At 48.1% G+C, this 24,729-nt stretch overlaps 1 protein-coding gene across 1 annotated transcript in view; it reads left to right on the forward strand.

Moving 5' to 3' along the window:
- The window catches only part of AK8 (adenylate kinase 8), an 883,547-nt gene that overhangs the window by 148,877 nt on the left and 709,941 nt on the right, over positions 1-24,729 (forward strand). Inside the window, exon 3 of the mRNA XM_085613911.1 lies at positions 19,230-19,279. Coding sequence (XP_085470037.1) covers positions 19,230-19,279 — 50 coding nt within the window. The remainder of the gene's footprint in view (positions 1-19,229; positions 19,280-24,729) is intronic.

Genomic DNA, 24,729 nt, shown 5'->3' on the forward strand with positions numbered 1-24,729 from the left:
ACGAGACAACTCACAGTTCACTCACTGCATTCACAAGCCACTCATTCTCTACAGAATATAGCACAACACAGGACAACGCACACCTCAATCCTAACACAGAACACATCACAACTCTGTGCACCAGCCACCTCTAACCTTCCACCGCAGAGAACAGAACACTCCTTCCTTACACGAGACAACTCACAGTTCACTCACTGCATTCACAAGCCACTCATTCTCTACAGAATATAGCACAACACAGGACAACACACACCTCAATCCTAACAGAACACATCACAACTCTGTGCACCAGTCACCTCTAACCTTCCACAGCAGAGAACAGAACACTCCTTTCTTTCACTAGACAACTCACAGTTCACTCACTGCATTCACAAGCCACTCAATCTCTACAGAATATAGCACAACACGGGACAACACATACCTCAATCCTAACATAGAACACATCACAACTCTGTGCACCAGCCACCTCTAACCTTCCACCACAGAGAACAGAACACTCCTTCCTTACACGAGACCACTCTCAGTTCACTCACTGCATTCACAAGCCACTCATTCTCTACAGAATATAGCACAACACAGGACAACGCACACCTCAATCCTAACACAGAACATATCACAACTCTGTGCACCAGCCACCTCTAACCTTCCACAGCAGAGAACAGAACACTCCTTTCTTACACTAGACAACTCACAGTTCACTCACTGCATTCACAAGTCACTCATTCTCTACAGAATATAGCACAACACAGGACAACACACACCTCAATCCTAACACAGAACACATCACCACTCTGTGCACCAGCCACCTCTAACCTTCCACAGCAGAGAACAGAACACTCCTTCCTTACACTAGACAACTCACAGTTCACTCACTGCATTCACAAGCCACTCATTCTCTACAGGATATAGCACAACACAGGACAACACACACCTCAATCCTAACACAGAACACATCACAACTCTGTGCACCAGCCTCCTCTAACCTTCCACAGCAGAGAACAGAACACTCCTTCCTTACACTAGACAACTCACAGTTCACTCACTGCATTCACAAGCCACTCATTCTCTACAGAATATAGCACAACACAGGACAACACACACTCAATCCTAACAGAGAACACATCACAACTCTGTGCACCAGCCACCTCTAACCTTCCACAGCAGAGAACAGAACACTCCTTCCTTACACTAGACAACTCACAGTTCACTCACTGCATTCACAAGCCACTCATTCTCTACAGGATATAGCACAACACAGGACAACACACACCTCAATCCTAACACAGAACACATCACAACTCTGTGCACCAGCCTCCTCTAACCTTCCACAGCAGAGAACAGAACACTCCTTCCTTACACTAGACAACTCACAGTTCACTCACTGCATTCACAAGCCACTCATTCTCTACAGAATATAGCACAACACAGGACAACACACTCTCAATCCTAACACAGAACACATCACAACTCTGTGCACCAGCCTCCTCTAACCTTCCACAGCAGAGAACAGAACACTCCTTCCTTACACTAGACAACTCACAGTTCACTCACTGCATTCACAAGCCACTCATTCTCTACAGAATATAGCACAACACAGGACAACACACACTCAATCCTAACACAGAACACATCACAACTCTGTGCACCAGCCACCTCTAACCTTCCACAGCAGAGAACAGAACACTCCTTCCTTACACTAGACAACTCACAGTTCACTCACTGCATTCACAAGCCACTCATTCTCTACAGAATATAGCACAACACAGGACAACACACACTCAATCCTAACACAGAACACATCACAGCTCTGTGCACCAGCCACCTCTAACCTTCCACCGCAGAGAACAGAACACTCCTTCCTTACACTAGACAACTCACAGTTCACTCGCTGCATTCACAAGCCACTCATTCTCTACAGAATATAGCACAACACAGGACAACGCACACCTCAATCCTAACACAGAACACATCACAACTCTGTGCACCAGCCACCTCTAACCTTCCACAGCAGAGAACAGAACACTCCTTCCTCACACTAGACAACTCACAGTTCACTCACTGCATTCACAAGCCACTCATTCTCTACAGAATATAGCACAACACAGGACAACGCACACCTCAGTCCTAACACAGAACATATCACAACTCTGTGCACCAGCCACCTCTAACCTTCCACCGCAGAGAACAGAACACTCCTTCCTTACACTAGACAACTCACAGTTCACTCACTGCATTCACAAGCCACTCATTCTCTACAGAATATAGCACAACACAGGACAACACACACCTCAATCCTAACACAGAACACATCACAACTCTGTGCACCAGCCACCTCTAACCTTCCACAGCAGAGAACAGAACACTCCTTTCTTACACTAGACAACTCACAGTTCACTCACTGCATTCACAAGCCACTCATTCTCTACAGAATATAGCACAACACAGGACAACACACACCTCAATCCTAACACAGAACACATCACAACTCTGTGCACCAGCCACCTCTAACCTTCCACAGCAGAGAACAGAACACTCCTTCCTTACACTAGACAACTCACAGTTCACTCACTGCATTAACAAGCCACTCATTCTCTGCAGAATATAGCACAACACAGGACAACGCACACCTCAATCCTAACACAGAACACATCACAACTCTGTGCACCAGCCACCTCTAACCTTCCACAGCAGAGAACAGAACACTCCTTCCTTACACGAGACAACTCACAGTTCACTCACTGCATTCACAAGCCACTCATTCTCTACAGAATATAGCACAACACAGGACAACACACACCTCAATCCTAACACAGAACACATCACAACTCTGTGCACCAGCCACCTCTAACCTTCCACAGCAGAGAACAGAACACTCCTTCCTTACACGAGACAACTCACAGTTCACTCACTGCATTAACAAGTCACTCATTCTCTACAGAATATAGCACAACACAGGACAACACACACCTCAATCCTAACACAGAACACATCACAACTCTGTGCACCAGCCACCTCTAACCTTCCACAGCAGAGAACAGAACACTCCTTCCTTACACTAGACAACTCACAGTTCACTCGCTGCATTCACAAGCCACTCATTCTCTACAGAATATAGCACAACAAAGGACAGCACACACCTCAATCCTAACACAGAACACATCACAACTCTGTGCACCAGCCACCTCTAACCTTCCACCGCAGAGAACAGAACACTCCTTCCTTACACTAGACAACTCACAGTTCACTCACTGCATTCACAAGCCACTCATTCTCTACAGAATATAGCACAACACACGACAACACACACTCAATCCTAACACAGAATACATCACAACTGTGTGCACCAGCCACCTCTAACCTTCCACAGCAGAGAACAGAACACTCCTTCCTTACACTAGACAACTCACAGTTCACTCACTGCATTCACAAGCCACTCATTCTCTACAGAATATAGCACAACACAGGACAACGCACACCTCAATCCTAACACAGAACACATCACAACTCTGTGCACCAGCCACCTCTAACCTTCCACCGCAGAGAACAGAACACTCCTTCCTTACACGAGACAACTCACAGTTCACTCACTGCATTCACAAGCCACTCATTCTCTACAGAATATAGCACAACACAGGACAACACACACCTCAATCCTAACAGAACACATCACAACTCTGTGCACCAGCCACCTCTAACCTTCCACAGCAGAGAACAGAACACTCCTTTCTTTCACTAGACAACTCACAGTTCACTCACTGCATTCACAAGCCACTCAATCTCTACAGAATATAGCACAACACAGGACAACACACACCTCAATCCTAACATAGAACACATCACAACTCTGTGCACCAGCCACCTCTAACCTTCCACCGCAGAGAACAGAACACTCCTTCCTTACACGAGACAACTCTCAGTTCACTCACTGCATTCACAAGCCACTCATTCTCTACAGAATATAGCACAACACAGGACAACGCACACCTCAATCCTAACACAGAACATATCACAACTCTGTGCACCAGCCACCTCTAACCTTCCACAGCAGAGAACAGAACACTCCTTTCTTACACTAGACAACTCACAGTTCACTCACTGCATTCACAAATCACTCATTCTCTACAGAATATAGCACAACAGAGGACAACGCACACCTCAATCCTAACACAGAACACATCACAACTCTGTGCACCAGCCACCTCTAACCTTCCACAGCAGAGAACAGAACACTCCTTCCTTACACTAGACAACTCACAGTTCACTCACTGCATTCACAAGCCACTCATTCTCTACAGGATATAGCACAACACAGGACAACACACACCTCAATCCTAACACAGAACACATCACAACTCTGTGCACCAGCCTCCTCTAACCTTCCACAGCAGAGAACATAACACTCCTTCCTTACACTAGACAACTCGCAGTTCACTCACTGCATTCACAAGCCACTCATTCTCTACAGAATATAGCACAACACAGGACAACACACACTCAATCCTAACACAGAACACATCACAACTCTGTGCACCAGCCACCTCTAACCTTCCACAGCAGAGAACAGAACACTCCTTCCTTACACTAGACAACTCACAGTTCACTCACTGCATTCACAAGCCACTCATTCTCTACAGGATATAGCACCACAGAGGACAGCACACACCTCAATCCTAACACAGAACACATCACAACCCTGTGCACCAGCCACCTCTAACCTTCCACAGCAGAGAACAGAACACTCCTTCCTTACACTAGACAACTCACAGTTCACTCACTGCATTCACAAGCCACTCATTCTCTACAGAATATAGCACAACTCAGGACAACGCACACCTCAATCCTAACACAGAACACATCACAACTCTGTGCACCAGCCACCTCTAACCTTCCACAGCAGAGAACAGAACACTCCTTCCTTACACGAGACAACTCACAGTTCACTCACTGCATTCACAAGCCACTCATTCTCTACAGAATATAGCACAACACAGGACAACACACACCTCAATCCTAACACAGAACACATCACAACTCTGTGCACCAGCCACCTCTAACCTTCCACAGCAGAGAACAGAACACTCCTTCCTTACACGAGACAACTCACAGTTCACTCACTGCATTAACAAGTCACTCATTCTCTACAGAATATAGCACAACACAGGACAACGCACACCTCAATCCTAACACAGAACACATCACAACTCTGTGCACCAGCCACCTCTAACCTTCCACAGCAGAGAACAGAACACTCCTTCCTTACACTAGACAACTCACAGTTCACTCACTGCATTCACAAGTCACTCATTCTGTACAGAATATAGCACAACACAGGACAACGCACACCTCAATCCTAACACAGAACACATCATAACTCTGTGCACCAGCCACCTCTAACCTTCCACAGCAGAGAACAGAACACTCCTTCCTTACACTAGACAACTCACAGTTCACTCACTGCATTCACAAGCCACTCATTCTCTGCAGAATATAGCACAACACAGGACAACGCACACCTCAATCCTAACACAGAACATATCACAACTCTGTGCACCAGCCACCTCTAACCTTCCACAGCAGAGAACAGAACACTCCTTTCTTACACTAGACAACTCACAGTTCACTCACTGCATTCACAAGTCACTCATTCTGTACAGAATATAGCACAACACAGGACAACGCACACCTCAATCCTAACACAGAACACATCACAACTCTGTGCACCAGCCACCTCTAACCTTCCACAGCAGAGAACAGAACACTCCTTCCTTACACTAGACAACTCACAGTTCACTCACTGCATTCACAAGCCACTCATTCTCTGCAGAATATAGCACAACACAGGACAACGCACACCTCAATCCTAACACAGAACATATCACAACTCTGTGCACCAGCCACCTCTAACCTTCCACAGCAGAGAACAGAACACTCCTTTCTTACACTAGACAACTCACAGTTCACTCACTGCATTCACAAGTCACTCATTCTCTACAGAATATAGCACAACACAGGACAACGCACACCTCAATCCTAACACAGAACACATCACAACTCTGTGCACCAGCCACCTCTAACCTTCCACCGCAGAGAACAGAACACTCCTTCCTTACACGAGACAACTCACAGTTCACTCACTGCATTCACAAGCCACTCATTCTCTACAGAATATAGCACCGCACAGGACAACGCACACCTCAATCCTAGCACAGAACACATCACAACTCTGTGCACCAGCCACCTCTAACCTTCCACAGCAGAGAACAGAACACTCCTTCCTTACACTAGACTACTCACAGTTCACTCACTGCATTCACAAGCCACTCATTCTCTACAGAATATAGCACAACTCAGGACAACGCACACCTCAATCCTAACACAGAACACATCACAACTCTGTGCACCAGCCACCTCTAACCTTCCACAGCAGAGAACAGAACACTCCTTCCTTACACTAGACAACTCACAGTTCACTCACGGCATTCACAAGCCACTCATTCTCTACAGAATATAGCACAACACAGGACATCACACACTCCATCCTAACACAGAACACATCACAACTCTGTGCACCAGCCACCTCTAACCTTCCACAGCACAGAACAGAACACTCCTTCCTTACACTAGACAACTCACAGTTCACTCACTGCATTCACAAGCCACTCATTCTCTATAGAATATAGCACAACACAGGACAACACACACCTCAATCCTAACACAGAACACATCACAACTCTGTGCACCAGCCACCTCTAACCTTCCACAGCAGAGAACAGAACACTCCTTCCTTACACTAGACAACTCACAGTTCACTCACTGCATTCACAAGCCACTCATTCTCTACAGAATATAGCACAACACAGGACAACGCACACCTCAATCCTAACACAGAACACATCACAACTCTGTGCACCAGCCACCTCTAACCTTCCACATCAGAGAACAGAACACTCCTTCCTTACACTAGACAACTCACAGTTCACTCACTGCATTCACAAGCCACTCATTCTCTACAGAATATAGCACAACACAGGACAACGCACACCTCAATCCTAACACAGAACACATCACAACTCTGTGCACCAGCCACCTCTAACCTTCCACAGCAGAGAACAGAACACTCATTCCTTACACTAGACAACTCACAGTTCACTCACTGCATTCACAAGCCACTCATTCTCTACAGAATATAGCACAACACAGGACAACACACACCTCCCACAACACAACAATGGCATGCCTCGAGAAATCTACTTGCCCACTCCCTATGGCGAGCCCCGTTCTGGTAAGTGAACTTAAGCTGGGAGGAACATGCGTTGTGTTCATTCAGAAAGTGAATGAGAAATAAAGACACCTTTAAATCCTGTTTTTATTTTGACACGTTTGCTGTCTGTTCATGGACAGTGGCCAAATGTCAGTTTGTCTTTTTACTTATTGTTTCTTATCTTATCCTGGAATATGGTGTTCACTTTTCTTTTTTTTATTACAGTTGCCGTTTTTTGTCACATGAGCTGTCCGACAATCCTTGTTAAACAAAAGACTGTAAGATATCAGATTTTTTTTCTAAAACAAAACATTTACACAGCTTGTAAATGAATAGTACAATCAGATTTTTTTTGTAATTCAGAAATGTAATATAAACAAAGATTTAAATAGGAGCAAAACAAATCGGAACACTTTACTTTGTGATGCGCAAATGGCAAATATTTGCAGAAACTCAATTTTCAAACATTGTACCCTATCTAGTTTTATCAGTAAAGTCACATGTCAGTGGGAAATGTGGCCGTTTCAATGGAAAATCTGATGATTACAAATAAGTGTGCTACCACTTCATGCTTCCGGTCTGCATTTATTTTAAACATGATTTGAAAAACATTCCTGCCCCGCCCTAATGACAATATGATTAATGAACTAAGAGGCAACTCAGCAGTCATGTGTATCCGTTATGTGGCTAGATTTGTTTTATATATGGAGCAAAAGTTTAATCTATTAAATCCAACAAAAGTGTTTTCTGTACAGCAGACGTGCTGAACTTGCATATTTGAAGGTGCTCTCATATGTGATAAAGAAGAAATTGGTGGCCCAATGAATTAAAATGTTTGCCCAAGATCACATAATTTGAAACCAGTTTAAGGGTCGAGCATTACAAATAGGTCGAGTAGATTATTTAAGTCACTAGACCTGCAGGTCTAGTAACATTTTTATGATTTTTCGAGGTCTGAATAGGAACCATACTAAGGACTCTACATACCTTGTTTGTTACACAAGCATGGCACAAACAGGCCTTACTTCACAGTGTCTCAATTAAAAGGACAGCGCACAACACAGGACACACCTGCCTCCTATCAGCAAAAGAGACATAATGGAACATCACACACCTCCCTACTTACAGAGGTCAGGAAACAACATAGGATGCCAAGCTTACACAGAAAAGTTCAGAACACAGGTCACCACCCACCTCTGTTCTTACCAGGGACACTGCACAAAAAAGTGCTGCATACACACCCTTCCTTACACATGGCAGAGAACCACAAATGACGGCAGGCATCTTCCTCCTGATAGTGTACAACACAGGAGACTGAGGTCTCCGCACTAGGGCGTAATCTCGGCAAGAAGTCTCATTGGATTCCACGTGGAACGCTGGTCTCCCCCAAGACTTCCAGACCTCCTTCGAGTGCGGAGGCCCTTTGTGAATCAGGCTCTATGACTCGCAATCCTTACCCCTGACATTGCACAACTGTGGACTCCAAACACCTCCCTCCTTGCATAGAAGACTGCACAGTGGAGGACAGCACACCTCATAGGACAAACAAAGCATAGCTTATCAGACACCTCCCTTCTGCACAACAGAGCAGACCTCACACCTTGCATAGGAGACTGCACAGCGGAGGACAGCACACCTCATAGGACAAAACACAACATAGCTTATCAGACACCTCCCTTCTTCACTAAAGAGCAGACCTCACACCTCACTCCTTACACAGAACAACACCCAACAGAGGACTTCACATGTGGCATTTCAAAACACAGGACACCACTACGCCTCGCCCCTTACAACCAGACAGTGCACACCAGAGGAGTTCACACAAATCACTCCTTGCGCCATCCAACACACACCAGAGGAGTTCACACACATCACTCTTTGCACCTGTGTTGGAAAACCACTCCCACACTAGAAGGGGTGGTGGTGGTCTTCCGGACACACTGTGGTAGCTTGGCTCGAGTGGTCAGGAATCAGGCTCCGTGCTAAGCATACAACATACCCAAACAATAACCATGCGTGCATCCGTTCCAAAAACGACTCTACACCGTAAAAATTATGAAAAATATCTTTCTTTATCTGCTTTTTCTCTTAGTTGCTGATTGGAGTAAATAAATAACAATCACAATATACAAACGTTTTAGAAAGTGCAGGACAAATAAATACTGGCTTAATGATTCAATAAATAGGGGTGATCATAAATACTGAAGGCATAAATAAAAGTGCAATACAGACAGGCAATTAAATATTCCGAGGCAATAAATACTGTAACCAATAAATATTGTGCATCAATAAATACTGTGGACCAATAAATACAGTGGAACAATAAATAGGTTAAATACAATAAATACAATGCCCCTAATAAATACTTAAAAGCTGACAGTGACACTCATGGAATCAGATCACTTTTGAATTCCTAAGGGCTGATTTGGCCCAGGCACAGCTTGTGGGGATGTGGAAGGCTTGAGGGTGTCTACTCCCTGGCTTGGTCAAGGCTGAGGCCTAAACTGAGGTAGATAAAGGGGGGAAATACCAGAGACCTGGCTCTCTCTCTCCACACAACCTCTCTAGATTAGTCCCAGTTCACCCCTGGCACCTTAGAGCAGTCTCTCAGGTCTCCACAGGGCCTAAGGCGCCCTCTACTCCACTTACTGCCCTTTTTCTGATGCTCCGACGCCGCTGGAGTCGTGTCGATGCCGTGAGGCGGTTCCGGTTCGATGTCGGCGGCCTCGGCACAATGTCAGTTCTTTGACGACGCCGGCAGGCGGCTCCGGTCTCGATGTCGGCGGCCTCGGTTCGATCTCGACCTCCGATTCGATGGCGTCGGGCAGTCTTTACTCGATGTCGACTTCGGGCGGCTCCGGTCCGATGGCGACCTCGGATTCGATGACGTCGGCCGGCCTTGCCTCGATGTCGACTTCCGGCGGCTCCGGAGTGCGATCCTCACTCCCGACCTCCGGTGCTCCTCTCCTTAGGTTTCCGGCGACTCCGGAGTGCGACCTCCACTCCCGACCTCCGGCACGATTCTCACAGGTTCCGGCGACTCCGGAGTGCGATCCTCACTCCCGACCTCCGTTACACTTCACCTCGGTCTCCGACGACTCCGGAGGGCGGACTTCACTCCTCCGATGACGCCGCTTACTCGACCTCGGGTGACTTCCTCCTCGACCTCTGGTATTCCTCACGACCTCTGACGGCGCCCTCTCTCGACCTCTGGCGGCTCCGGGTACGACGTCTGCTTTTCCAGTCAGCGCCGCTTCTCCACCTCGGGCTCCAGGTCTTAGGCTACTCGACGTCGGACTTCAGGGAAACCAGCTTCCAGGTCAGGATCTTGCTGTTCTCTTGTTTCTAAGGCCTGTTCCTGCTGTCCAGGTCCTCAGGATGGTTTTTCTGACTTCTTCCCACACAGGGCTCTAGGCTGGGCTCCGTCAGTAGGGACTAGTATCAAGGGTGGGTTTATGGACCCCACTCCAGGCACAAGTTTCCACCCCTGCTGCTTCACTCCTTCCTCCTTCCTGTTTGTGCTGCTCACTCCTCACCAGTCAGGTGCCAACTGCCAGCTCCAACTGCCAACTAACTCTCTGTCTTAGCTTCCCAACATTCTAAACCGCCTCCAACGGTCACAGGGTTCTGGAATGTTCTGGAAGGTGCTAGTAGGTTCCAGTGGATGCTGGTGATGTCACAGGTGGCCACCATTTTGTGCTCCAGGCCCTCAGACAGAAGTTTCAGGGGTAGCCAAAATGGCTCCCTGAATCTGCAGCAACACGAAAAAGTCTAGTGGTTCCCAAAAAGGAAAAATTCAAACAGGGTTTGAGGCAAAAGTGGGACAAAATAAATAATGATGAGGAGGGACCACCCAAAGGGCTGACAGGTCTAACACGCGTCCCCCCCAGCTGAAAGTGGGGAGAGCTACCCAACCCCTTGGGAGTTCTCATCACTAAGGCGGAAATACCTTGAGAGACCGTCTGCATTGGCGTGGTCCACTCCAGGCCGATGTTCCACCTGAAAGTCCATTCCCTGTAGGGAAATAGACCACCTCAACAACTTGGGATTCTCCCCCTTCATTTGCATCAGCCAACGAAGGGGTCTGTGGTCGGTCTGAACCAGGAAGTGCGAGCCAAACAGGTATGGCCGCAACTTCTTCAGAGCCCATACCACTGCAAAGGCTTCACGCTCTATTGCACTCCACTTCTGTTCCCTGGGAAGTAGTCTCCGGGATAGGAAGACCACGGGTTGATCCAGACCCTCTTCGTTGAGTTGCGATAACACTGCCCCAATGCCATGTTCTGATGCATCTGTCTGGACAATGAACTCCTTGGAAAAGTCTGGGGCCCTTAAGACCGGGGCCTCGCACATGGCTTTCTTCAATCTCTCAAAGGCTTGCTGACAAGCCTCCGTCCAGACTACCCGTCGAGGTTGTTTCTTGGACGTGAGCTCCGTGAGGGGGGCTACGATGGTACCGTACCCCTTCACGAAGCGGCGGTAGTATCCCGTGAGGCCCAAAAATGCTCGGACCTCAGTCTGTGTCTTGGGGGGTTCCCAGGCCATGATGGCCTCGATCTTCGCCTGGAGGGGTTGCACCGCTCCCCTACCCACCAAGTGTCCAAGGTACACTACCGACCCCTGCCCGATCTGGCACTTGCTGGCCTTGATCGTCAATCCAGCTTGTCTCAGGGCCTGGAGAACAGCTTGCAGGTGACGCAAGTGATCCTCCCAGCTGTTACTGAAGACGGCTATGTCATCCAGATAAGCAGCAGAGAAACTCTCCATTCCGGTGAGGATCTGGTTTACCAGGCGCTGAAACGTGGCAGGTGCGTTCTTGAGCCCAAAGGGCATCACACAGAACTGGTAGTGGCCATTGGGCGTGGAGAAGGCTGACCTTTCCCTTGCTCCATCAGTCAAAGAGATCTGCCAGTACCCTGAAGTAAGGTCAAAGGTACTTAGATATTGGGCAGCTCCCAGCCGGTCAATCAATTCATCCGCCCTAGGGATCGGATGAGCATCAGTTTTGGTCACTGAATTCAGTCCCCGATAGTCCACACAGAACCTCAGTTCTGGTTGGGCACCCGGTGGTGCAGCTTTTGGTACTAACACCACCGGACTGGACCAGGGGCTGCTAGAAGGTTCGATCACTCCTAGCTCCAGCATCTTAGTGACTTCACTATGAATGCTGGCCTTCACCTTGTCTGACATCCGGTAGATCTTGGACTTCACAGGTGGGCTGTCTCCTGTGTCCACGTCATGGACGCACAGGTGAGTCCTACCCGGGACAAGGGAGAACAACGAGGAGTACTGCCCCAGGACCTGGCGACAGTCCTCCTGCTGTTCAGGAGTTAGAGATGGGGAGAGAATCACTCCCTCCACCGACCCATCCTTCTCTTGAGACGCAAACAAATCTGGGAGAGGTTCGCTTTCCACGTCCTCTCCTCCGTCAGTCACCATCATCAAGATGACTTCGGGCCTCTCGTGGTGGGGTTTGAGGCGGTTGGCATGCAGCACCCGCAGGGGCTGACGAGGGGTCTTCAGGTCCACCAAGTAGGTAGCTTTACCCTTCTTCTCCAACACCTCAAAGGGTCCTGACCAGCGATCCTGGAGGGCACTAAGCTCTCCCGGTTCGATCACCCACACCTTCTGGCCAGGCTCCAACTCCACCGGGTGAGCATTGTGGTCATACCACGCCTTCATCACTGTTTGGCTGGCTTCCAAGTTGTCAGAAGCTTGCTTCCACAACTTAGCCATTTGGCTCCGGAAGGCCAGCATGTAGCTCACCACATCCTGGGGAAGCTTTCTGGGAGTTCTTTCCCATCCGTCTCTCACCAGGTTGAGAGGTCCACGTACAGGGTGCCCATACAGAAGCTCGAAGGGGCTGAAGCCCACTCCCTTCTGTGGCACTTCCCTGTAAGAAAAGAGTAAACAGGGTAGGAGGACGTCCCATTTCCTCCGCAGGCTTTCAGGCAGACTTCTGATCATGCCCTTCAAGGTTTTGTTAAACCTCTCCACCAGACCATTTGTCTGGGGGTGGTAAGGAGTGGTGAACCGGTATGTCACTCCACACTCCTTCCACATGGCCCGCATGTACGCTGACATGAAGTTGGTCCCCCTGTCGGACACAACTTCCTTGGGAAAACCCACTCGGGTAAAGATTCCCATCAGGGCCCTAGCCACAACAGGTGCTGTTATGGTCCTCAGAGGTATTGCCTCTGGGTACCGTGTGGCATGATCCACCAGAACCAGGATAAACCTGTGACCAGCTGTAGTCGGCGGATCTAATGGACCCACAATGTCGATGCCCACCCTTTCAAAGGGGGTGCTAACGACAGGAAGTGGTTCCAGGGGAGCTTTCAGCTTCACCCCTGTTTTCCCACTGGCTTGGCAAGACACACATGTCCGGCAGTAGGTATCGGACGATACTTTCATCTGAGGCCAATAAAAGTGTGGGACAAGACGGGCGAAGGTCTTGTCTTGCCCCAGGTGTCCTGCCAATGGGATCTCGTGAGCCAACTCCAGAAGGAAGGCTCGATAACGTTGAGGGACTACCAAGGCTCGTGACGATCCGTGTAGGGGTGCCTTGGGTTCACTGTAGAGGAGGCCATCCTCCCAGTAAACACTGTAGTTCCCTTCAACGTTCCCTGCTGCCTGGGCTTGGGCCTGCCGCCTTAGCCCCTCAAGGGTAGGGCACTCCCTCTGGCCCTGGCAGAATTCCTCCCTGGACGGGCCTCCCTCCACGTGCCACTCGGCCGGGATGGGTAGGTCCTCCAGTTTGGTAACGTCCCCCACCGCAGACTCCTGGTCCACCACCTCCGGTGGCCTATCCGTCCTACGGGGTGGGGACGCCGAGGCAGGCTCCTCCTGTCCTCGGTTCTTCCCTTGACTGGCAGCTGGCTGGGCCTTTGTTCCAGGCTCCAGCCGAAATGAACTCCCTCTTCGGGTAGTCGCGGACCTTGTGCTAACACAGGCCCAGTCAGGTGTACCCAGCATCTCAGTGTGAGTCCGGTATTCCACCTCCTTCCAAGCGTTGTGCTCCATGTCATTCCCCAGCAGACAATCGACTGGCACGGCAGGGCTTACGGCAACTCGAAGTGAACCTGCAACCCCCCCCCATTCAAAGGGAACCTCGGCCACGGGATAGTGGCCTGTTCTGCCGTCAGCCATCGCGGCTGGGTGGAGTACATCGGGAATTACCTGCTCTGGAGACACCAGTTGGCTACGCACCATAGTCATACTGGCTCCTGTGTCTCTCAGAGCCTCCCCTCTTTGGCCGTTGATGGTGACCCACTGCCCATACTTTGCGGTATTTGCGGGCACCTGGATCTTAGGAACCATCTCCCGTTCTCCCAGGGACACTAAAGTGACACCCGCCCACTCCCTTCCCTTAGTTAAGGGCATCTCCTCCCCGAGCACTACACTAGCTACTCCGGGGGTCTTTCCTCCAGTGGGAGGGGGTGGTTGTTTCAAGCACTTCGGATCTCCTTTATAGTGTCCAACGCCACCGCACTCATAGCAATGGACAACCCTTGGCTGCTGACTCTGGCCAGGATTAGGGTTTCTGGGTGGGTTAGCCCTAGGGGTGAATCCTGTTCCCTTCCCTTGGAAGTTATTTTGGGGGCCTTTGGAGAACTCCTTTTTCTTTTCCCCTCCCTCTTTCTTCTGGGGGGCGCCCTGTCCGGCCTTTTGAGTATCCCCTCCAGTCCCCCTTGTGGACACCCGGGTACTAGCCCAAATGTCCGCCTCCTCAGCAAGCTTCCGGGGACTGGTCAGCTTGCTATCCACCAGGTGTTGCCGCAGTTCAGGGAAACATTTCTCGAGCAGGTGTTCCTTCAGTACTAGGTCAAACAACCCCTCGTAGTTCCTCACTTCACTGCCCTGAATCCAACCTTCCAGTGCCTTCTTTGCATAGTCCAGGAAGTCCACCCAATTCTGTGTGCCCAGTTTGTGACTACCCCTGAACTTCTGTCTGTACTTTTCAGGTGTTAGTCCAAACTTTCTGATGAGCGCCAGTTTCATGGTGGGGTAGTGGGTCTGCTCGTCCTCCTCGAGGGCCAATAAAGCATCCCTACCAGCTGGAGGCATGTACTTGTACAATCCCCCTCCCCAGTACTTCTCTGGAACCCCATGGGCCCTCAACGAGACCTCATAGGCCGCTAGCCACTTGGCGATATCGTCGCCCACTCCATAGCTAGCTACTATGTCCTTTGGCAGGTATGGTTTAGGTTCCCTGGTGATCTCTTGGGTTTGGCTGCCACCATTAGGAACAGGTTGTGCCCCGATTCTCAAGATCTGAAGATCTATTTCTTTCAGTCGTAATTCATGGGCCATCCTCTGCTCCTCCTTCTCCTTCTCCAGCCTTGCTAAGTCCCATGTGAGCTGTCTTTTCTCCCTCCGGTCCGTTAGCTCCACTTCAGACAAGCCACCGCTAGAGGCACTGCTGCCCTTCCTAGAAATGGTTCTGGGCCCTGCTGACAGGTTCCCCACCTCAGGTTGGTACATCTCAGCCCCCTCGGGGTCAGGCTCTCCATCCCTGTCTTCCTCCTCAGCCTTGCTTTCTCGGCGTGCCTCCCCCCAAGCCCTTAAGCTGGTTTGGAGTGCACCCTTCTTTGCTCCTGGGGGACAGTACACCCCCTCCCGCTGGCAAAACTCCCTGAGTTGGGCCACAGTGTACGTTTCTAGATTTTCTAGTACAAACTCCATCTTGCCCACTCAGGTTAGAGGACAGGTTTTGTGCAGTAACTATGCAGGGGGGTACCTTTAATAATACCTCCTCCCACCACCAGAGTAAATTTGGAAAAAACAAAAACCCACAATTAGGAAGGCCGCTTTGAGAAAACTCCCGGTGTAGGCCTATGGACTACCCACAGTTATTGTTGAGTATACGTAGGCACAGCTCTATCCCACCACTGAACACCAATTTATGTTGGAAAACCACTCCCACACTAGAAGGGGTGGTGGTGGTCTTCCGGACACACTGTGGTAGCTTGGCTCGAGTGGTCAGGAATCAGGCTCCGAGCTAAGCATACAACATACCCAAACAATAACCATGCGTGCATCCGTTCCAAAAACGACTCTACACCGTAAAAATTATGAAAAATATCTTTCTTTATCTGCTTTTTCTCTTAGTTGCTGATTGGAGTAAATAAATAACAATCACAATATACAAACGTTTTAGAAAGTGCAGGACAAATAAATACTGGCTTAATGATTCAATAAATAGGGGTGATCATAAATACTGAAGGCATAAATAAAAGTGCAATACAGACAGGCAATTAAATATTCCGAGGCAATAAATACTGTAACCAATAAATATTGTGCATCAATAAATACTGTGGACCAATAAATACAGTGGAACAATAAATAGGTTAAATACAATAAATACAATGCCCCTAATAAATACTTAAAAGCTGACAGTGACACTCATGGAATCAGATCACTTTTGAATTCCTAAGGGCTGATTTGGCCCAGGCACAGCTTGTGGGGATGTGGAAGGCTTGAGGGTGTCTACTCCCTGGCTTGGTCAAGGCTGAGGCCTAAACTGAGGTAGATAAAGGGGGGAAATACCAGAGACCTGGCTCTCTCTCTCCACACAACCTCTCTAGATTAGTCCCAGTTCACCCCTGGCACCTTAGAGCAGTCTCTCAGGTCTCCACAGGGCCTAAGGCGCCCTCTACTCCACTTACTGCCCTTTTTCTGATGCTCCGACGCCGCTGGAGTCGTGTCGATGCCGTGAGGCGGTTCCGGTTCGATGTCGGCGGCCTCGGCACAATGTCAGTTCTTTGACGACGCCGGCAGGCGGCTCCGGTCTCGATGTCGGCGGCCTCGGTTCGATCTCGACCTCCGATTCGATGGCGTCGGGCAGTCTTTACTCGATGTCGACTTCGGGCGGCTCCGGTCCGATGGCGACCTCGGATTCGATGACGTCGGCCGGCCTTGCCTCGATGTCGACTTCCGGCGGCTCCGGAGTGCGATCCTCACTCCCGACCTCCGGTGCTCCTCTCCTTAGGTTTCCGGCGACTCCGGAGTGCGACCTCCACTCCCGACCTCCGGCACGATTCTCACAGGTTCCGGCGACTCCGGAGTGCGATCCTCACTCCCGACCTCCGTTACACTTCACCTCGGTCTCCGACGACTCCGGAGGGCGGACTTCACTCCTCCGATGACGCCGCTCACTCGACCTCGGGTGACTTCCTCCTCGACCTCTGGTATTCCTCACGACCTCTGACGGCGCCCTCTCTCGACCTCTGGCGGCTCCGGGTACGACGTCTGCTTTTCCAGTCAGCGCCGCTTCTCCACCTCGGGCTCCAGGTCTTAGGCTACTCGACGTCGGACTTCAGGGAAACCAGCTTCCAGGTCAGGATCTTGCTGTTCTCTTGTTTCTAAGGCCTGTTCCTGCTGTCCAGGTCTTCAGGATGGTTTTTCTGACTTCTTCCCACACAGGGCTCTAGGCTGGGCTCCGTCAGTAGGGACTAGTATCAAGGGTGGGTTTATGGACCCCACTCCAGGCACAAGTTTCCACCCCTGCTGCTTCACTCCTTCCTCCTTCCTGTTTGTGCTGCTCACTCCTCACCAGTCAGGTGCCAACTGCCAGCTCCAACTGCCAACTAACTCTCTGTCTTAGCTTCCCAACATTCTAAACCGCCTCCAACGGTCACAGGGTTCTGGAATGTTCTGGAAGGTGCTAGTAGGTTCCAGTGGATGCTGGTGGTGTCACAGGTGGCCACCATTTTGTGCTCCAGGCCCTCAGACAGAAGTTTCAGGGGTAGCCAAAATGGCTCCCTGAATCTGCAGCAACACGAAAAAGTCTAGTGGTTCCCAAAAAGGAAAAATTCAAACAGGGTTTGAGGCAAAAGTGGGACAAAATAACTAATGATGAGGAGGGACCACCCAAAGGGCTGACAGGTCTAACAACCTGACAGTGCACACCAGAGGACTTTGCTCACATCACTCCTTGCACCAGACAGCGCACACCAGAGGCTTCCCTCACATCACTCCTTTCACCAGACAGTGCACACCAGAGGCTTCACTCACATCACTCCTTGCACCAGACAGCGCACACCAGAGGACTAAACACACATCACTTCTTGAACATGGCATTATAAAACACAGGACACCACATATCCCACTCCTTACACCAGACAGCGCACACCAGAGGAGTTCACACTCATCACTCCTAGCACCATCCAGCGCACACCAGAGGCCTTCACTCACATCACTACTTGCACCAGACAGCGCACACCGTAAGACTTCAAACACACCACTCCTTGTACTGGGCAGCGCACACCTTAGGAATTCACACACATCACTCGTTGCACATGTCATTTCAAAACACAGGACACCAAACACCTTTCTCCTTGCACCAGACAGCGCACACCAGAAGCTTTACTCACATCACTCCTTGCACCAGAGGCTTCACTCACATCACTCCTTGCACCAGAGGCTTTACTCACATCACTCCTTGCACCAGACAGCGCACACCAGAGGCTTTACTCACATCACTCCTTGCACCAGACAGCGCACACCAGAGGAGTTCACACCCATCACTCCTTGCACCATCCAGCGCACACCAGAGGACTTCACTCACATCACTACTTGTACCAGACAGCGCCCACCGTAAGACTTCACTCACATCACTCCTTGCACAGGACAGCGCACACCAGAGGGATCCACTCACATCCCTTCTTACACCAGACAGCGCGCACCAGAGGGATTCACTCACATCACTTTTTGCACCAGACAGCGCGCACCAAAGGACTTCACTCACATAGCTCCGCACACACGCAGGACACTGCATAACACTGGACACCAGAGTTTCCATCACAGAAAATTAAATTAAACTTTACGTTTCAGGGTCACAACAAACTCAGCATAAACCGCACCGAAGTAACAAGGGCGGAAATAAGAGAAAGTTGCTCTTGAAAAACAGGCAGACAAGATTTTGAAATTATAAATTTACTAATCTATATATTTTTCTTCTCTCTAGTTCCAAGAATTTTCGTTTTGGGTCCTCCAGCATCTGGGAAAAGGACACTGGTGAGTACAGGCTGCCTCTTGGGTGTTGTCATGAAAAGTAGCGTCATTGCTGTGGGACGGCCGATGGGTTGGTGAAGTATGCATTTTATTAGGCATGTTGAATAATAATTTCATTACAAGACCAAAAGGGAAATTGTTTTCATTTATCATTCAAAAGTTATCCATCGATCCCTCCATCCATCGCAGTGAAAGTAAAGTACGTCTGGCCCCACAATATTTATTTATTTATTTGATGCATTTTCATTTAGCACGGACTTTATCCAAAGGTGTCAGAGGGCTTCACAATCGAACCAAGTACATTACATTAGGAAATAGATGGGAATTACACAAAAAACAAAAACACATTAGGATGAGGATTGTACAGGCATAGATTACATATTTACAACATTGTAAGAACTTCCTTGAGGGACATGAAAAGGTATGTATTAACTCTGGAAGTGTCTTTAGAGATTTGGGGTCCGTTTTGAAGGTCCGGGTAGAGGTGGTGGTATGGAGTAGTGGAGGAAGCGAGTTCCAGATTCTAACGGCATTGCCTGAGAAGGATTGAGCCAATGATCTTTCCCTTTTGAAGGTGGGGGGCTCAAGCAGTAAATGTTCCGCATTACCTGAAGGTGTAGAGCCTCCAGAGATTTTAAGTTTATTTGCCAGGTATCGAGGGGAGGAAGTGTACAAGGCTTTGTGGATGATACAGGCAGTCTTGAAGAGAAAACAATATGGGTGTGATGGGTGTGATGTGGTCACTTCTTTTGCCCCCAAAAACAAAACGAGATGCTGAATGGAGTATGGATTTAAGAGGAGAAAGGTGGGATTTGGGGAGCCCAGCAAGAAGAGAATTGCAATAGTCCAATCTAGAAAAAAACAGAGATTGGACCAAGGTTTTTAGGTCTTGCTTTGAAAGAAACGTCGAATCCCCCAGAGAAGGAGAATTTGGTAACGTGCATTCATTGCAATTAAATTGATGTAAGAGAGTAGATTGGGCCTTTTGTCAAGTATGACACCAAGGGATTTAGCGCTGTCGACAATGATAGGTTTGTTGAGTAAATTCAGCTTATTCATCCATGATTCAACAGGAGAAGGAGAGAGTGAAGTAGAGAGTAGGAGAAATTCAGTTTTGGAAGGATTCAGAATGAGTTGATGAGCTAACATTTAGTTTTGAATAGAGTTGAGAGTCGTGTTGAGGATTGAGATGTCGTGTGCGGAAGACACCTTAAGGTAGATTTGGGTGTCATCCGCATAGAGATGGTAAAGGATCCCAGATTTACTTAGGAGATTTCCCAGTGGTTCCAAATAAAGATTGAACAAAGTGGGTGCGAGGATAGATCCTTGAGGGACACCTCGACCTACCGCCATTGAAGACAAAAGGCTGTTCGCTATTTTAATTACTTGGGATCTGTCCAAGAGGAATGAAGCAAACCATTTAAGCACTGTGCCTTCCAAGCCCATTCTCTGTCTAGAAGAATCAGAAGACAAGGGTCCCCTGAGTCCAGTACATGCAGGGCATCGTCGATCACTTGCAGCAGGGCTGTTTCAGTGCTGCAGTCTTGCATGAAACCAGATTGGAATTCGTCGAAGATTCTTATCCTTAATATGTACGGAAAGTTGTTTTGCTACACATCTTTCTGTGATTTTTGCAAGAAAAGGGAGGTTGGTGATGGGGCGGATGTTGTTGAGGTCATTTGCATCAGCGGAGGGTTTTTTAAGAAGTGGGGTAACCTGTCCCATTTTAAGGGCAACTGGAAGGGAACCTTGGCTGAGGAAGAGGTTAACCGGACTGGTAAAATAGGAAAGAGTACGGGTGTAGAAGTCAATGCCGATGTCACTCGGAATGGGGTCGAAAGAATGGTTAGAGGGTTTTTGAGGAGGGCATCTTCAGAGATGATGTCAAAGTTCTGCCAAATGACTCAGGATTTGCGCTCCTCTAGGGGGATAGGGTGAAGGACCTGATCCACTAGTTATTTCAGTTTTTCATCAAAGAATGTAGCGAATTCTGCTGCTTTCTTTGGAGGATCGTCAGGCTTGATGGTTGAGGGAGAGAAGTTTGTATTTTTGATGAGGTCAAAATGTTTTTTGGGTCTGTTTTTGGCTGGGTCGAGGAGGGTTCTGAAGTGTGATGCTTTTTCATGGAAGATGTGTTTGTAGTATTTTGATCTTGCAGAAGTAGAATAGAAAGATTAGTGGTGGATGGAGATTGTCTCCATTGTTTCTCCAGGAATCTCAGGTTCTTCCTTTCTTCATAAAGAGATTTATTGAACCTGGTGCTGAAGGAATAGGCCTTTTCTTTTTGCTTTGAAGTGAAGCAACATTATCAATTTCGACTGCAAGGCTGGAGAGGCATTGGGAGGTAAGATCATTGACATTCAAATTAGGGTCTAACATTGAAAGTGATGGCATAGCAGATTCACAAAGAATGTCAAGGTCAATGTTTTGGGTGTTGTGGAACCAGGTAGTAGTCCTTTTAGGTTGGCCAAGAGTTACAGAGCGATTGCTGGTGGACTTTGGTCTTCTCAAAGCGTTAAGAGACCTGCTGGTGATTACGCGATATTCAAATTTCAGTTAACATAACATAACGATAGGTGAAGAGAGAAGGGGATGAGGAAGTGGTCGGACCAGTCTACTCGAATAGGGAGAGCAATAGTTAGTATGTGTGCTTTGAATATAACTAGGTCAAGAATTGAGCCCTTAGAGTGTGTTGGTTCCGTGCAGTGTTGGATAAGATCATTTATTGAGAGAAAAGTGGCAAGTCTATTGGCAGCTGAGTCTTCCAAAGAGACCCAGTGAAGATTAAAGTCTCCCAGAAAAATCTGTCTGTCACTTTGAGAGTATTGGTCGCTGGCGAAGCCGGTGAATTTCTCCAAGTAAGAGGAGCAGTCACCAAGCGGTTGATAAATGGCATGAAATCTGAAGGGGGAGCAGTGTTGCACTTGAAGCTCCAGAGACGGGCATTCGAATGTACGGAAGGAGCTGTTAGGAAAAGCCTTGAATTGAAGGGAGTTACTGAAGATGATTGCTACCCCTCCCACAACTTTATCTGTTCTGTCATTTCTAAAGATGGAATAGTCGGTGGGTAACAGAAGATCAAAAATAGTATTAGAGGTGTCGTTGAACCAGGTCTCAGTGAGGAAAAGAATGTCAAGATTTGAAGAATGATGGTGTCAGAAATTTCCAGCTTGCGTTTAATTGCAGATCTGCAGTTTTGGAGCAAACAGTGCAACTCTGACGAGACTGTTTTGCTGATAGGGGCGTTTGGAGTTTTAGGGGTGATGGGGATAATGTTCTTGTATGAGGGTGCCAGGGTAGAATAAGGCTGATGTTTAGTTCTGGCAGAAGAGATGGTCGGAATAGTGCACAGAGTAGACCTAATTGGAGAAGAGTGTGAAAGAGGGATGGCGTTAGAAGTCTTGTAACTAGCCAGTAAATTAGCAATGTCTGCAGATGGCAGATGGTATGTGGCTTTTTTGGGGTGCGGGAGCAAGGTTCTCCTCAGGAGTTTGGGGCAGTGAGTGCTTGCCAGGGGAATTGGGTTGTTGGGAAAGGTGGACATTTTAGTACTTAAGAGTGAGATGGTAGCTTCAAGCTGGGAGATAGAGGAGGTGAGAAATCCTAATTTGTTTCTAAAGAGAGTAGGGCTGAGCACGGAATGCTAGGTGTCTCGATGGATTCAGGAGGGAGTGCAATTGGCTAGGGAGGGCAGGGAGAGGTGGGGTGAGGAGAGAATATTGGGGTGCAGGAGTAAAAGGTGGAGATAGATGATGGTTGATAGAATTTGTTGGTGCATCTGAGGTGGAAAGAGAGTTATCTTTGTAGATGTTGAACAGAGGAGAAGAATTGAGATCAAATTTAGGAGGAGACAGGTGTGGAACATGAAGGGGGTGGAATGCGGGGAGGGGAAGAGGGGAGTCATAGAATGGCAGGAGGTTAGGGGAGAAGAGAGGAGAAGGGGCTGGAGAGGTCCCGTGGGCTAGGAGAGGTGAGTGTATGGGAACTTGCACCAAGCAGAGTGGGAAGGATTGACCTAGAGAGTAGTTGAAGAGAGTATGGTTTCTGCTAGTCCTGGGGGAGGGAAAAGGAAGAGATTGCCAAGGTGGGATAAAGGGTTGAGCAGCATTACTGGAGAGATGGCAACTGTACAATAAGCACACATTAACATATTTATTACTACAGCACAAAGGTCGAATTCAAGTCTATTGCCACAGTAATGACTTGAGAAGAACTCTTTGTACTGCCTCTTAGATTGCATGTAACAAGGGCTTTAAGTGGGTCGGGTCCACCCGGTGCTCAGCACTGGAAGTTCTAAAAAGCAGGTGTTGAGACGGGTCGCTATTGGGCTCTCTATTTTTGCCCTCACCCTCGGAGTGGAAAAAAAATCTTACCTCTGCAGCAGCACCAGCCATCACTGCCTTTGAGGTAACTTTGAGGAGACTCGCTATTGTTCTTTCACAGTCTCATCATTTCAGAATTGAAGCATTTTCAATATTATATACAACGAAGCCATAGATGTTGCTTTTGTATCTTATGCAATTATCAACCATTAATAAAGCCAATAGGCCTGACTTGTCGTAGGTGTAATGTTACTTGTTGTCTTGTATATCTGGATGCAATGATAGAAACAGCAAAATAGCAGCCCGGCGGCTCACTATGCTAAGCACAGATTTTTAGTTTAGGTGTTTTTATGCCACGCCCTTAATTACATAAGACACACCCCTTTGAGGGACCCCTCAGTTTTTCATCCCACTTAAAGCCCTGCATGTGAGGATGTCTTACCCTCAACTGAACAATGCTGATAAATAGCATAATACTCGATGCAGATCTGCACATATGGTTTATGCAATGCTGTTGTCACGTGTGTTCTGTAAAACATGGTATTTAAACAAAATCAATATACAACGGGTCACATCTGCACAGAGATGATATCAAACCGAAGAGGCTTCGCAGCTTCTAATAGAGCTGGTTTGCCCATTGTGGCATCCAGTCTGTGAGACAATACATGGTGTTTTTTGTGTCCCTATCTTGTTTTAGTGCAACATGAAAGAGTTCTCTAAAATGACAATTCACATATTGAAACGCACAAAAATCACATCAGTCGGTGCAGGCTGTATTGGTTTACAGCTTGACAGTATGTTGCTACTAGTTGTGTCATCGGTGGGAAGTTTACTCGCGGTACTAAGCAGTTCTAACATATTTCAACATATGAAAAGATATGTTAGACTTAAATAAATTACATTATTCTGTCAGAGAAGAATTTATTTGTAACACAATTTCTAGTCATAAAATGTCTAATAACAGGTATTAATGTAACGCCCTGAACGTCTCAGGATCGTTTAACAGACACGACAATGAGGACGCAACCACTTGTGAAGGGTTAGTTCTTTTAATGAAGGCAAATAAAATACAAAGAACAAACAAAAGTTATAGTCACTGGAATCCTCCAGGCTAAGTACGTTACCAGCCCA

The sequence above is a fragment of the Triturus cristatus genome, chromosome 1_2 (genome assembly GCF_964204655.1).
Source record: "Triturus cristatus chromosome 1_2, aTriCri1.1, whole genome shotgun sequence".
NCBI classification, from domain to species: domain Eukaryota; kingdom Metazoa; phylum Chordata; class Amphibia; order Caudata; family Salamandridae; genus Triturus; species Triturus cristatus.